The sequence below is a fragment of the Rhineura floridana genome, chromosome 19 (assembly GCF_030035675.1).
Source record: "Rhineura floridana isolate rRhiFlo1 chromosome 19, rRhiFlo1.hap2, whole genome shotgun sequence".
Lineage (NCBI taxonomy): Eukaryota > Metazoa > Chordata > Lepidosauria > Squamata > Rhineuridae > Rhineura > Rhineura floridana.
The window spans coordinates 3,295,959-3,309,896 of NC_084498.1; the positions used below are offsets into that span (position 1 = coordinate 3,295,959).

Consider the following 13,938-nt stretch of genomic DNA (forward strand, 5'->3'; position numbering starts at 1 on the left):
CACAATCACGGTGTATTGAGCATTTAAGGTCCTGAAAATAATATGTGACAGCAATGTATAATGTATGTATTCAAATGCCACACTAAGTGTTCTGCTAGGTCTATGAGATACTTCATCACACCTTTTTGTCACCACTGCTTAATGTCACTGCCTCTGTGCTGTCCTGCAGCTACGGCTGGGCCTCAAGGCTAAAGTTCAGGGCCCCACAGCCTGCCACACCCACCCACCTACCCAAATTACCATCCAGGGAGCGATAGAAAATGGGGACAGCAGCAAACAGGCCTAACCTCAGACCTGGGCTGACATGGGCATGTCAGAACTCTCTGGGGCTAACCCACATATCTGCAGATCTCTTTCTTCTCATTGCTAAAAACATTTGACAGTTGGGGTGGCCAGCCAATCATGAACATAGTTACAGATCTGATCACTTTATTATTTTTCCTTTAAAAAATAAGCCACCCTTTTCTGCATTAAAAATTCCCTAATAAACGTGTTTAGCATCAGGGCAGGAGAAGGAAACCACATTTTATTCCTATAGTCATGATGGCATTATCATCTAAGCGAGTATAAAAGGTGGAACTGCTCAGAGTCCTTCCTTTTTTTTTATCAATGTTGGCAAATTGTGTTTGTTCGCTGTATCGTGTCAGGAATGTAGATGAAGCAGTTGGAAAGCATGGAATGATGGTGGAGAAGCAAAATGTTAATTGTGTGCTTTGCAACTGCAGTAATGCTTATCGCTGTCTAAAGGGGCCCATAAGACTATTAAGTCCAGGGTCTAGTAAAATTACCTTGCTGCACCACTGTCTCTGTCGGTTCCGCTTCCCCCCCCCATGTTCCCCCTACTCATTCAGGTGCTCTTATTTATTTATTTATTTTCACACACGTATTTATATACAGATCCTCCGTGGCGCAGAGTGGAAAGCGGCGGTAACGCAGCCGAAGCTCTGCTCACGGCCAGAGTTCGATTCCAACGGAAGGAGGAAGTCAAATCTCCGGTAAAAGGGGTCGAGGTCCACTCAGCCTTCCATCCATCCGTGGTCGGTAAAATGAGTCCCCGGCGTATGCTGGGGGGTAAAGAAAGGCTGGGGAAGGAACTGGCAATCCCACCCCATATATACGGTCTGCCTAGTAAATGTCGCAAGACATCACCCTAAGAGTTGGAAACGACTCGCACTAGAAGTGCGGGGACACCTTTACCTTTACTTCTTATTTATATACCACCCTCTCCCAAGACATCAGCAATATAAAAGCCTTTAAAAAAAAATACAGAGCAATCATGAAAATGACTGGCTAGCCCTCAAACACTGTGTCACTCTGCCACAAACTGAGTGATGTTCAGCCAGAACATCACAAATGCCAGAAATCTGTTTTGGAAAAGCCATCCAAATCAATTCAGTAATTAGTTTGGGGAGGGATGGAGAAAATGGAGTGTCATCTAAGGCCTGTAACCGTAAGTGGCACCTGCCCTCTCAATGCACCCTGTAAAGTGCTAGCTGCTGTTTATTTTATATACAAGGGTCCTGCTGCTTCCTTCTTAGCTTTTCTTTTACCCGCTCCTGGTTTTTATATTTATTTTTGCCCCATCCACCAAGATTTTTAGCCTAAGTTGGCTTCAGCACCAGAGATGGATGAACTCACCCCTACATCCAGGGTGGAGACCAGGGTTCGAATCCCCACATAGCCATGAAGCTCACTAGGTGACCTTGGGCCAGTCAGTGCCTCTCAGTCTCATGAAAATCCTATTCATAGGGACGCCATAAGTCAGAATCGACTTGAAGGCAGTACTCACACTTGGAATGGTCAGAATCTGTTGTGCTTGCAATCTCCCAGCAGTTCTGATTTATTTTATTTCAAGGCATTCTTACAATCTTGCTTTCCAGCCCCAAAAGCTCCCAGGTTGGCTTACAAATCAACACAAACCATACCAGACAGTCTCTGCCTTCAGACTTACAACCTAGAAGACACAATACAAAAGGAAAAGGAGATGGGGAGGGAGAAGGACAAAAGCAAACTCAGGCACCAGTTCAAGTTACAGGTTGTTATAAGGACCAGCTGGGATGGAAACCATGCAGAAAGCCTGACGGAATGGCTGCTGGTGGTAGGTATTCACTGAGGCACAGCCAAAGGCCACTGGCATCTCAGCAGAGCCAACGGAGTAACCCTGTTTCCTTTCTCTCCTTGCGCTTGGGTCCTGCTTGTGGGCTTCTCCTGGGTACCTGGGTGGCCACTGTGAGAACAGGATGCTGGACTACACAGGTGTTTGCTCTCATCCAGCAGGTTCATCTTAGGTTCTTCTGACCTACAGCCTCATTGAATGGCTCCACTAACAACCTTGTAAGAAGCTGATCCTAATTGTGTTGATCACAAGAGGTAACATACCAGGTCAACTATATGCCCATCTCAGCTGATATTGCCTACTTTGACTGACAGCAGCAGCTTTCCATGATTGTAGGCAGGTCCTTTCATGCCACATGCCACCTGATCCTTTTTTTTTGAAGATGCCCAAGAACTGAACTTTCATGCGCCTCATGAAGAGGGAATAGTCCACATACAGGAGTGTAGTCATCTAGGGTCTTGGGGGTGTGTGTCTTAGACGCCTTACATTTTTGGGAACAGGGTCCCAATGTCTCCAGCACCCTACAAGACAATTGGCATGAAAGGGGAATGTGTGAGCCACTAAGAAGAGTTCTCTAACATGCTTCCTTGTCTTTTCTTGCTGATTGGAGCCAATCAGAGTGAAAGGAGGTAAGTCAGCACTGAGAAGACTCTTCTCAGCAGCTAACACTCTCACGCTTATTAGCTCCTAAGGATGTCTGTTGTTGTGGGAGAAGACATTAACAAGGATCTCATTCTCAGCCCAGCAGCATAAAATGGGGGAGGTATGCCTGTGACTACCATGAAGGGACCCTGCACTTCTGAATTTGCCAGTACGCGACTGTCCACATAAGATCCTGCCACAGTCACACTATTCATCTTGACGGTGCCACAACAAGACTCTTTCAGACAGGTAGTCATGTTTGTCTGTTGCAGAAGAGCCAGGAAACAGTCTTGGGGAACTTTTCATTATATATAATGTCTCAGAGTGGCGAAACTGGGAATGGAGAGACTGAGTGAGCCTTTATGTGTGTTTGAATCTTTGCTAAAGATTCTACCTTCCCTGCAAATTAGTCAGACAGAGACTTTAAGCTTTAAAATAAGAAATAACTACTTTATTCTGGAAATATATACTTGATAGGAAAGAGTTCTACATCCAGCTAACTAGCTAAGTTGGAGATGCAAACACTGAGCCTAGTGTTTGCCCTCATGCTTGGAGGAGAGGGAGAGACAAAGAGAAGATGTCTGCCCTCCTTCTCAAGAAAAAAAGAAGGAAGGAGATGTGGTCAACATCCTATGCATATCAGTCTAGCAGGAAAGGAAAGGCAGCAGGAGATCAAAGGATAGGTATTAGCCTAGCCTTCAGGAGGTCTCCTCTCTAGCTACCCTTTTTAGCCCCATGAAGTCTCAACCCACAAGTTGGAATTGAACCACATATTCCAACATATAATTCGTGGCACTTTTTGAAATAACCTATTTTGAAAGACGTCAACATACGGATGGCGGCAGACGCTTTGGAGGGCGACAGGGCCGGCTTCGTGGGGTGCCACTTCACCAGATGAAGTGGATTTGAGCCCACAAAAGCCTCACGCCATCCTAAATCTGCCGCGTCTCTGCAAGTGCATGTTACTTAGCTGCCTTTCCCTAAGCCTTGCAGACTGGGCCAAGGCCACAGCTCCGTGGCAGAGCACCCGATGCGCCTTCGGGAAAAGGCCGAGGGGGGGGACTCCAGTTCTGGCATCTCCCTGTAGGGCTGGGAGCCGCTGCCTATCAGTGTGAAGACTAGCGAGTACCTCGGTCTCAGGCAGGTCCCCGGCATCCCAGAGCATCCTGGCCAAAAAAAAAATCGCATTTCATCTTGCAGTTCAAACTTGGCAGATTCCTATGGTCAGGCAGCGGTAGCCCGCTCCGATCCCTGCTGCTCTCTGTGCCTTGCATTTCTCTCTCCCTCCCCGCTCTCTCTTCCTCCTCCTCCTCCTCTTCTTCTCCCCGCTCCGCCTCTCGCGACCTTCTCCTGGGTCCCCATTGCACAGAGCGGCGGGCTGCAACCGGAGCTGTCCAGCACGGCAGTCTCCTGAAACAGCCTCGCGGCGCTCCTTCTCCGCGCCATGCAAGAGCAATGAGAGAGGTCCCTCCAGCCCCACCTTTGTAATGGAGGAAGATTTGTTCCAGCTGAGACAGCTGCCGTAAGTAGAGGGAGAAGGGGACGACGACTGATCTCTACTGGGAAGAGGAGGGTGGGCAGAATAACCCCGGATCCTTCCGGAGAACTGCAGAATGAAAAATCAACCCAACCTTTTCTTTCAAAGGAGGGTCATTGGCCTCAGGATGCCCTAGCCTAAGGGAAGCACGCAGTTTTGCTTGCCCGCCTACTACCAAACATCGGCGGGCCTGTCTCTGGCTTTATGAATGCCTGCCACGCCTTTAAAACCAAAACCTGGGAGTATTTTTCAGGAGATTTCAGAAGGAATCATCCAGCCCAACCAATGCTTTTGAGACTAGGGGTGCTACATATCTTCATTTTAGACAACCCCCCCTTTTCTTCTAACATTATGCCTCCTTCAGAAATAGGGTGGAGGGCCCTGTCATTTCCCCTCCCCTGCAAATTTAGGTTTGCAACAATAACAACAAAAAAATCCAAGTAGGCTATTGGAAACTCTGGGGTTTGGAGAATATGCATTGCCGCACAGGGGTGTGTGCTCGCTCCTTGGATGTGTGCAAGAAGCAGCGACACCCACACAATTGCAGGGGTTAGAATTTCACTGCCTTCTGCTCCTGCCTATCTGGCTTTGTGGGGGAGGGACACCTTCTTTTGCAGGCAGCTTGGCTGGGTGCTACTGATGGTTCAAGCACAGATTGTAAGAGCCAAGGAGAATATTTCTTACTTGGCGAGTGGCGAAGAATTCTTTTAAGGGCCTTTCAAGTGTTGGCATAATTAGCTGCATTTCATGGGCCTGCAGTTCTGTAGTGCGTACAAATGCAGTACCCTGAAATGTTTCAGGAGTCAATATTTTTCCCCTCAAGGCAAAAATCATTAAGACATAGTAACACTGCAGTCCTAACCATGTCTGCTCAATAAGTAAATCCCATTCAATGAATTCAATAGGACTTACTCCCAGGAAAATAGAGTTAAGATTTCAGCCTAACCAGGTGTGTGGTCATCCAGGGTCTCTTAGACCCCGTTCTTTTTTGGGAGCCTGGTCCCTATGTGTCCAGCGTCCTATGAGCCAATCAGCATGAAAGAGAAGTGTGTTAGCCATGGAGAAGAGTCTTCTAACTTGCTTCCTTGTCGTTTCCTACTCATTGGAGTCAATCAGAGTGAAAGGAGGTGAGTCAGCCGCTGAGAAGACCCTAGCAGCAGGTAGATAAGTGTGTAGGCACTGAATCCAGTAATTCAAGCAATACTTCCGACAGTGAGAAAGGACAGTCAAATGGTGGCAGTGATAGAGAAGTGGAAAACAGTATTCAGTATGGCCAGATTATTCCATAATCTTAGAAGAGGGCATGGCTGTGACTATTATTTATTTATTTATTTATTTATTTTATTACATTTTTAGACCGCCCTATAGCAATAAGCTCCCAGGGCGGTGTACAGCATAATAAAACAGGTTAAAATACAAGTGGATGTAAATACAATACACAATAAAACATAATTAAAAATTTTCAATTTTAAATTCAAATTTTTAAATTTTTAAAATGCCTGGGTGAAGAGGTAGGTCTTTACCTGGCGCCGAAAAGATAACAAAGAAGGCGCCAGGCGTATCTCATCAGGGAGGGCGTTCCATAGTTCGGGGGCCACCACTGAGAAGGCCCTAGCTCTAGTTATCGTTCTCCGTGCCTCCCTATGCGTTGGGACATGGAGAAGGGCCTTCAACGTCGAGCGCAGCGACCGGGTAGGTACATAGCGGGAGAGGTGTTCCGCCAGGTATTGCAGTCCGATGCCGTTAAGGGCTTTATAGGTAAGAACCAACACTTTGAATCTGGCCCGGAAACATATTGGTAGCCAGTGCAGCTGGGCCAGGACAGGTGTTATATGATCAAATTTTTTTGTCCCAGTAAGAACTCTGGCCGCAGCATTCTGCACCAGCTGAAGTTTCCGAACCGTCTTCAGAGGTAACCCTACGTAGAGTGCATTATAGTAGTCCAATCTAGAGGTTACTAGAGCATGGATAACTGTGGCAAGGTTCTCCTTATCCAGATAGGGTCGTAGTTGGGCTACCAGCCGAAGCTGGTAGAACGCATTCCGTGCCACCGAGGCTACTTGAGCCTCCAGTGACAGGAGCAGATCTAATAAGACCCCCAAACTACGGACCTGCTCCTTTAGGGGGAGTGTAACCCCATCTAGGGCAGGTCGGACATCAACCATCTGGGCAGAGAGCCCCCCCACCAACAGCATCTCAGTCTTGTCAGGATTGAGTCTCAGTTTATTAGCTCTCATCCAGTCCATTATCGCGGCCAGGCAGTGGTTCAGTACATTAACAGCCTCACCTGAAGAAGATGAAAAGGAGAAGTAGAGCTGCGTATCATCAGCATATTGCTGGAAACGCACTCCAAGTCTCCTAATGACCTCGCCCAGCGGCTTCATATAGATATTAAAGAGCATGGGGGACAGAACTGAACCCTGTGGAACCCCATATTGGAGTACCCAGGGACTCGAGTAATGCTCCCCAAGCACCACCTTCTGGAGACGATTCTCGAGGTAGGAGCACAGCCACTGCCAAGCAGTGCCTCCAACTCCCAAGTCCGCAAGTTGCCCCAGAAGGATACCATGGTCGATGGTATCAAAAGCCGCTGAGAGATCAAGGAGAACCAACAGAGTTACACTCCCTCTGTCTTTCTCCCGATAGAGGTCATCATACAGGGCGACCAAGGCTGTTTCTGTACCAAACCCCGGCCGAAAGCCCGATTGACATGGATCCAGAAGGGACCCTGCGCTTCTGAATTTGCCATGACACTACTGAGCCTAACTTACTTGCCTAACATCAGTAGGACCTTATTCTTACTCAGAATTGTCTACACTGACTGGCAGCTGCTCTCCAGGGCTTCAGGCAGGAGTCTCCCAGCCCTATCTGGAGATGCCACTGGGGATTGCACCTGGGACCTTCTGCATGCAAGGCAGATGCTCTGCCACTGAGCTGTGGCCCTTCTCTCCATTTTTCTCTGGACAATGTTGATATGGTGCAGTATTTGTGTGCAAGGGTGGTTCTTGCTTTCCTATAAGAATAGCAATGAGTTGGGCAACTATGAGAGCAAGGGCTTTTCTGTGGTGGCCCCAGCACAGCTGCAGCAGGTGGCTACACTTCAGGCTTTTGGAAAGGCTTAATGCCTCATTTATTTTGATTGGCATTCCTTGTGTACTTTTTTTGTCCAGCTTGCTGAATGGAGGCTGGAATGTCATGAATGTTATTGGAATTCTGAATCTGTTTTTATTTCTGTTAATCTGTTTTTATCCTTGGTTTTAGGGATACTGTTTTTTAATTATTCTTGTAAGTTTCAGTTGTTGTAAGCTGCTTTGGATGGGTTTTGCCTGGGAAAGCAGCATATAAAAATTATAAAATGATAAAATAAGCTATACTCTTCTGTCACCGGAATTGCTAGTGGAAATGTTCAGAACTATCCTGATGTCTTTTATGCTTGATAATGCTTGCAAATGGAATTGAAGGACGGGCTGAGGAAGAGAGAAATACCTTTGATACTCTAATATTGTGAAGACAGTTTGAGATTTTTTTTTTTAAATCCTCATGAAAATTCTTCAGCATTTCAGTGCAACTTTCTCCTAATAAATATATTTTAGTAGGCAATTTTGACTACTGTACACATTTTTGCAAGCAATTTATCCCGATATAATGCATTTTTGTACTTTTCACCAATTTTCACCAATATATTCATTTTGTACACACTTTCACCCAATATATGCATATTTTGTGAACTTAGTTTGGTTGGCAAACTGCATCACAAAGTCTGGATAAGGGCAAATGTAAAGGATGGCTGTATTTTGGTTCTGATATTGTTTCAGAAAGTGCAAATTTGACAAATTCAGCTTTAAATGAGAACTCAATCAAATTTCTCCCCCGTCCCTAATTTCTATACATGTCCACTTAAAAGTAAGTCCCATTGAGTTCAGTGGGACCTATGCCCATGTATGTGAGTATAGAATTGCAACTGGGTAGATGTAATCTGTCATGGATATTTCTGCACCCTTAGCACTTTGCATCCTATTAGGCATTATTACTGGTGTCATTGTCTTTTGCAGAAAGGCACAGAGGATTTGGATTCTGGCAAGTGGTCAAGTACTCTTCACCTTTAAGGAGAATTGCCTTGCATGTCTGTTTGACTGCACCAGCTGCTACTCACCAGGATATCTTACGGGGTTTAACATGTGGGCCCTTTCAGATGGGAGATTAATACAAAATTAGACACAGATAGCAACATTCACCACACACTTGAAATGCAGACTCAACATAGACATGGTTGTGATTTCCAGAGTTACCCTAAAATGATTTAGGTTACAGTTATTGTGGAAGCCTGTTGTTGAAGACAGGAAAGTACCAATTCAACAAAGATGTTACAGCAAATGTTGGGCCTGATTCTCAGCAGCCAGCATGGCCAATGGTCAGGGATGATGGGAGTCATAGTTCAACAACATCTAGAGGGCCGCAGGTCCCCCACACTGCCCTGTGCTCAAGCATTAATGCAGTGCACTCCTATTGCTTCTGTAGATCCATGGAAAGTATTCTTTATCATTTTCACACCAACAGGGTAGTCAAGTTCCGACGCACGGGGGAAAGCTCCCGGTCAGATGAGGATGCCCTCTCGGGAGAGCATGAAGTCCACATTGAGGGTGTCCAGACACAGTTAGAGGCGGTGGAGTTGGAAGATGGAGGGATGGTGCCAAAGGAGTTTGCCAACCCAACTGATGGTGAGTTGCTGTGGGCATTAGCCCCCATGCCTGAGGAAAGGCCAAAATGTTAACACGCTTTATTTTTTTTTAATGGAATGGGGTGGTTTTGAATATGAGGTATTTTTTATATCTCGGATTTAGAACATGCCAACATATTAGGTGATTACACATGCACAGGGTGGTATTCAATTCTAGTCCTACTCAGTGTAGAACCATTGAAGTCAATGGGCATGATCAAGAGGTGCATTACTTTCAACAGGTCTACTCTGAGTAGGACTCAGTTGAATACAACCTATATACACCCATACACACACGTATATAAATATATGTGTTGATATTTCATTTCATCAAACAAGTTCTCAGTTTTGTTCTCCAGCACTTCCATCTGTTTGCAGATGTAAGTGCAAGATCTGCTTTGGTCAGAAAACCAACTATGTGTTTATATTCTTTAATGTCTTTTAATTTAGTTTGAACGTTTTTAAGCCTCTGACAAATTGATTGTGGTTGCCGGTGCAAGGAAAATCCCCCCTTTTGTCTTTTATTGTGTATATTATTATTATATATTGTATTATAATGTTTGTTATAAGCTGCCCAGGGAATATTCATTGATGAGTGGCTAATAGATCCAATAAATAAATAATCTAATTCACACAGCTATCTAACAACTGCATCTGAAGGCACATGAGACCAGCTCCCTGCTGAAGCTAAGCAGGGTCAGGTCTGGTCAGTGCCTGGATGGGAGATCGCCTGGGAACCATACTTAAGCTGCCTTGGGTTTCTGTCATGGAAAGAAAGGTGGGATATAAATGTAATAAATAAATATTTTGGATTTATTCTTGAGTCATGATTCCCACTGGAGTCATTTGATTTCAGCTGAGGACTAGAATTGCTACAAGGAAGAGGGCATTTTCAGTTGTGGAATGAGCTCCCCAGTAAGGTCTGCCTGGCGCCTTTGCTGGCATTGTTGTGGTGCCAGGTAAAGATTTACCTTCCCTGCCCCTGGCTTTTGATAGAGTAATAATAATAACAATAATAACAATAATAATAATAATAATAATAATAATAATAAAACTTTATTTTTACCCCGCCCTTTTCCAATAGGACTCAGAGCAGCTTACAACTAAAAACAACATCATTAAAACATACAGAGTATATTATTAAAAAAGAATTAAACTATGAGGGAAAATTAAAAACTATAAGATAAAAGTTAAAACAGTGAACAATTTAAAATAATAAAATAATATAATATGATCACCAAGCCTATAAGACATTAATCCTGGTCGTTCTCTGTCCCAAATGCCCGCTGAAATAAAAGAGTCTTTACTTGTCGCCGAAAAGACGGCAAGGAGGGAGCTGATCGTACCTCACTCGGGAGGGAGTTCCACAACCTAGGGGCGACCACCGAAAAGGCCCTATCTTGTGTCCGCGTCATATGTGCTTGCGAAGGTGTAGGGAACACAAGAAGGGCCTCACCTAAAGATCTCAAGTCCCAGGCAGGTTCATGTAGGGAGATACAATCTGTCAAATAGTCTGGACCTGAGCCATATAGGGCTTTGTAGGTCAAAACCAGCACTTTGAATTGTGACCGGAAACAAATTGGCAAACAGTGGAGCTGTTGTAACAGGGGAGTTGTATGGTCCCTGTAACCAGCCCCAGTTAGTACTCTGGCTGCAGCTCTTTGTACCAATTTAAGTTTCCGAACAGTCTTCAAAGGCAGCCCCACGTAGAGCGCGTTACAGTAGTCTAAGAGAGATGTAACCAAGGCATGCGTCACCCTGGTCAGATCAGGCAGGTCCAGGAACGGGTGCAGCTGGCGCACCAGTTTTAATTGGGCAAATGCGCTCCTGGATACTGCAGCAATCTGGGCCTCCAAATTCAAAGCTGAGTCCAGGAGTACACCCAAACTGCGAACCTGAGACTTCAGGGGGAGTGCGACCCCATCCAGTATCGGTTGAACCCCTATTCCCTGATCTGCCCTCCGACTGACCAGGAGTACCTCTGTTTTGTCAGGATTTAATCTCAACTTGTTTACCCTCATCCAGTCCATCACTGATGCCAGACACTGGTTTAGGGTCTGTATGGCTTCCTTGGCTTCAGGTGGAAAAGAGAAATAGAGTTGAGTGTCATCAGCATACTGATGGCACCGAACACCAAAACCCTGGACAACCTCTCCCAGCGGTTTCATGTAGATGTTAAATAACATGGGGGACAAAACAGAACCCTGAGGGACCCCATAGGTCAATGGCCAAGGGGTCGAGCAGGAGTCCCCCAGTACCACCTTCTGGGTTCGGTCCTCCAGGAAGGACTGGAGCCATTGTAACACAGTGCCCCCAAGTCCCATCTCAGCAAGGCGGCCCAGAAGGATACCATGATCGATGGTATCGAAAGCCGCTGAGAGGTCCAGTAGAACCAGCAGAGACACACTCCCCCGTCCAGTTCTCTGCGTAGGTCATCCACCAAGGCGACCAAAGCTGTCACTGTCCCATAGCCAGGTCTGAAACCAGATTGATGCTATTGTTTGTTATTCGTCTTCTGCCAGAACTTCCTGTGACTGTATTTGTGTTTTTCTTGTAAGCCACTTGGAGACCTTCAGGTAACAAGCGATTGACAAATCCAATTAACAACTACGACCTTAACATTGCAGTCCCACCTGACTGATGCCCATTAGTGAGTTATATCTCCGACTCTCTTCCAGATACGTTTATGGTGGAAGATGCGGTGGAAGCTATCGGATTCGGCAAATTCCAGTGGAAGCTCTCTATTCTGACAGGCTTAGCATGGGCAAGTAGAATGGATCGGCCTACTATGACATGGTTGATAGAAAGGTCAAAATCCCAGGTCTATGGTTTGAAGGCACATGAGGCCACCACCTTGCTGAAGCTAAGCAAATCTGGGTCTGGTCAGTGTCTGGATGGGAGACTGCTTGGGAATTACATGTATGCCACCTTGGGTTCCAGGGTGAAAGAAAGGCGGGGTATAAATGTAACAAATAAATAATAAATAACATTGGAGGGAACAGAGAGACGGGAGATAGTTCAACAACTGCATCTATTTCCCACCCTTCCCAACCTAGACAAATGGGAGTGTAGAGAAAACCCGGTGAATTGTCTGGGCAGCCTAATTCTCCACTTGATGCTCACAGTAACATCTTCCTCCTCCTTGCTCTTCTAGATGGCTGACGCCATGGAAATGATGATTCTGAGCATCCTAGCACCTCAGCTTCATTGTGAGTGGCGATTACCCACCTGGCAGGTTGCGTTGCTTACCTCGGTAGGAAAATACCAGACAGCTCCTGTGTTCTGTAAGGTTTTTCCACTCATTAACCGTGGGTTTTTAAAAGAGTCAAACCCCATTTTGTCCAGCAAACTTACTGGTTTGGGAACACACATAGGCATGAAAGAATCTCTTTCATACACAAAGGGTACTGTGTGTAACAGTCCTATGAGTTGTGTCTTACTTCATCCACAGAGGATTTCAGCTCTAGACTGAATTGTATTTCCTGTTGATGGGGATTACTTTTCTATTGGACAATGTGATGTTCCTATATATTAGTGTATATATGGTAAGTGCTGGTTGTTTAGAGTATACATGGTAAGTAGTGAAAGAAGAGGGGGAGTGAATGGGCAATAGAATGCTTGATGATTGGCTGAATGTTTAAAATGGCTGACAGTATAAATGAAAGGATGACAGGTAAATCTGGGGGAATGTGAGATGGTGAATTGTGGAATGGGGGGAGAAGAGAAAGAGTGGGTTGCTTGGTGGGGTTTAGAGAGTTGTTTGCCAGGAGGGAGGTGGAGTTCGGATTAGTATTGAGTAAAACCATATGCTTATGTGCCTTAAGAAGAAATCTTGTTAATCTTGTTAGCTTTGTTATCTGTAATAAATACTTAATTTGGTTTACCAAAGGCCTGATCCTTGGCTGGGGTTTCACAGACCAGAAGGGAGGGTAAGGTAATGACCAAGGCTGAAGGGGAACTGTAACAAATGGTGGCAGCGGTGAAGAGAATAACAATACCAGTATTCAGAGTCTCTGGGAATACTAGTATTGGGACGTTACTGGTGGTTGCCTAGCAGGGGGATCTGTTGAGATCTGTGCTAGAGCGGATAGGTAAACCATAAGAGAGTGCGGTCCGGACTGGTGGAGTCCCTGGTGGTGCCTAGAGACAGGCAGTAACCACACGCAGGTAGGAACCTGACAGGGAGAGCCAGGGAAGGACGCATCACAGACAACTCTGCCACCACCCATTTAATTGCACAGATCAGTGTTGGTTACAAGTGCCTGATGAAGCCACAATCTGCTTTTCCCTTGAGGAAAACTCCCTTACCTTTAATCTTTTTGGAGATAAATTGCAAAGTATTGGGTAAAACTGGCATATTTATGGTGCTCTGTACTCACTGTGTCCTTGTGCAGGATTGTGCCAACGTTTCCTGAAGACACAGTGGTGCAATTTTTAAAAAAAAGAAATTAAAACATCTCTTACCTACTCTTCATTGCAAATGCCATTCCAGAACAGGTTACAAATTAAAACAAATCTGGATACATCATGCGAATACTAGAAAAACAAGGCAGATAGTTACAACCATCCAACTAAAATGAATACCAGCCTTGGCACTAATATGGTGCCATCACTGAGAAGCCTCTCCCACGGTGGCCTCAGCTAAAGATGGCACAGCTAAGAGAGCCTTGCTAGCAGATCTTAGGAAATAGGCAAGTTAGTACAGGAAGAGGCAAGTATCCAGGTGAAAATCCCAGGCCCCAAGTTCCAGTACCCTTTGTAAGTGAATACAAGCAGTAGTGCAGTGGCAAATTCAGAAATGCAGGGTCCCTTCATGTTAGTCACAGCCATACAACACCTTTTTTTTCTGCTGGGTTGAGAATGAGATCCTTGTTAATGCCTTCTCCCACAACTCATATATACCTAGGAGCCAATAAGCATGAAAAG

At 45.4% G+C, this 13,938-nt stretch overlaps 1 protein-coding gene across 1 annotated transcript in view; it reads left to right on the forward strand.

Annotated features, from left to right (window-relative positions):
• Positions 1–4,245: 4,245 nt before the first annotated feature.
• The window catches only part of SVOP (SV2 related protein), a 30,743-nt gene continuing 21,050 nt past the window's right edge, over positions 4,246–13,938 (forward strand). Inside the window, exons 1-4 of the mRNA XM_061603234.1 lie at positions 4,246–4,280; positions 8,853–9,013; positions 11,691–11,776; positions 12,167–12,265. Of these exons, the coding sequence (XP_061459218.1) occupies positions 4,246–4,280; positions 8,853–9,013; positions 11,691–11,776; positions 12,167–12,265 (381 nt within the window). The remainder of the gene's footprint in view (positions 4,281–8,852; positions 9,014–11,690; positions 11,777–12,166; positions 12,266–13,938) is intronic.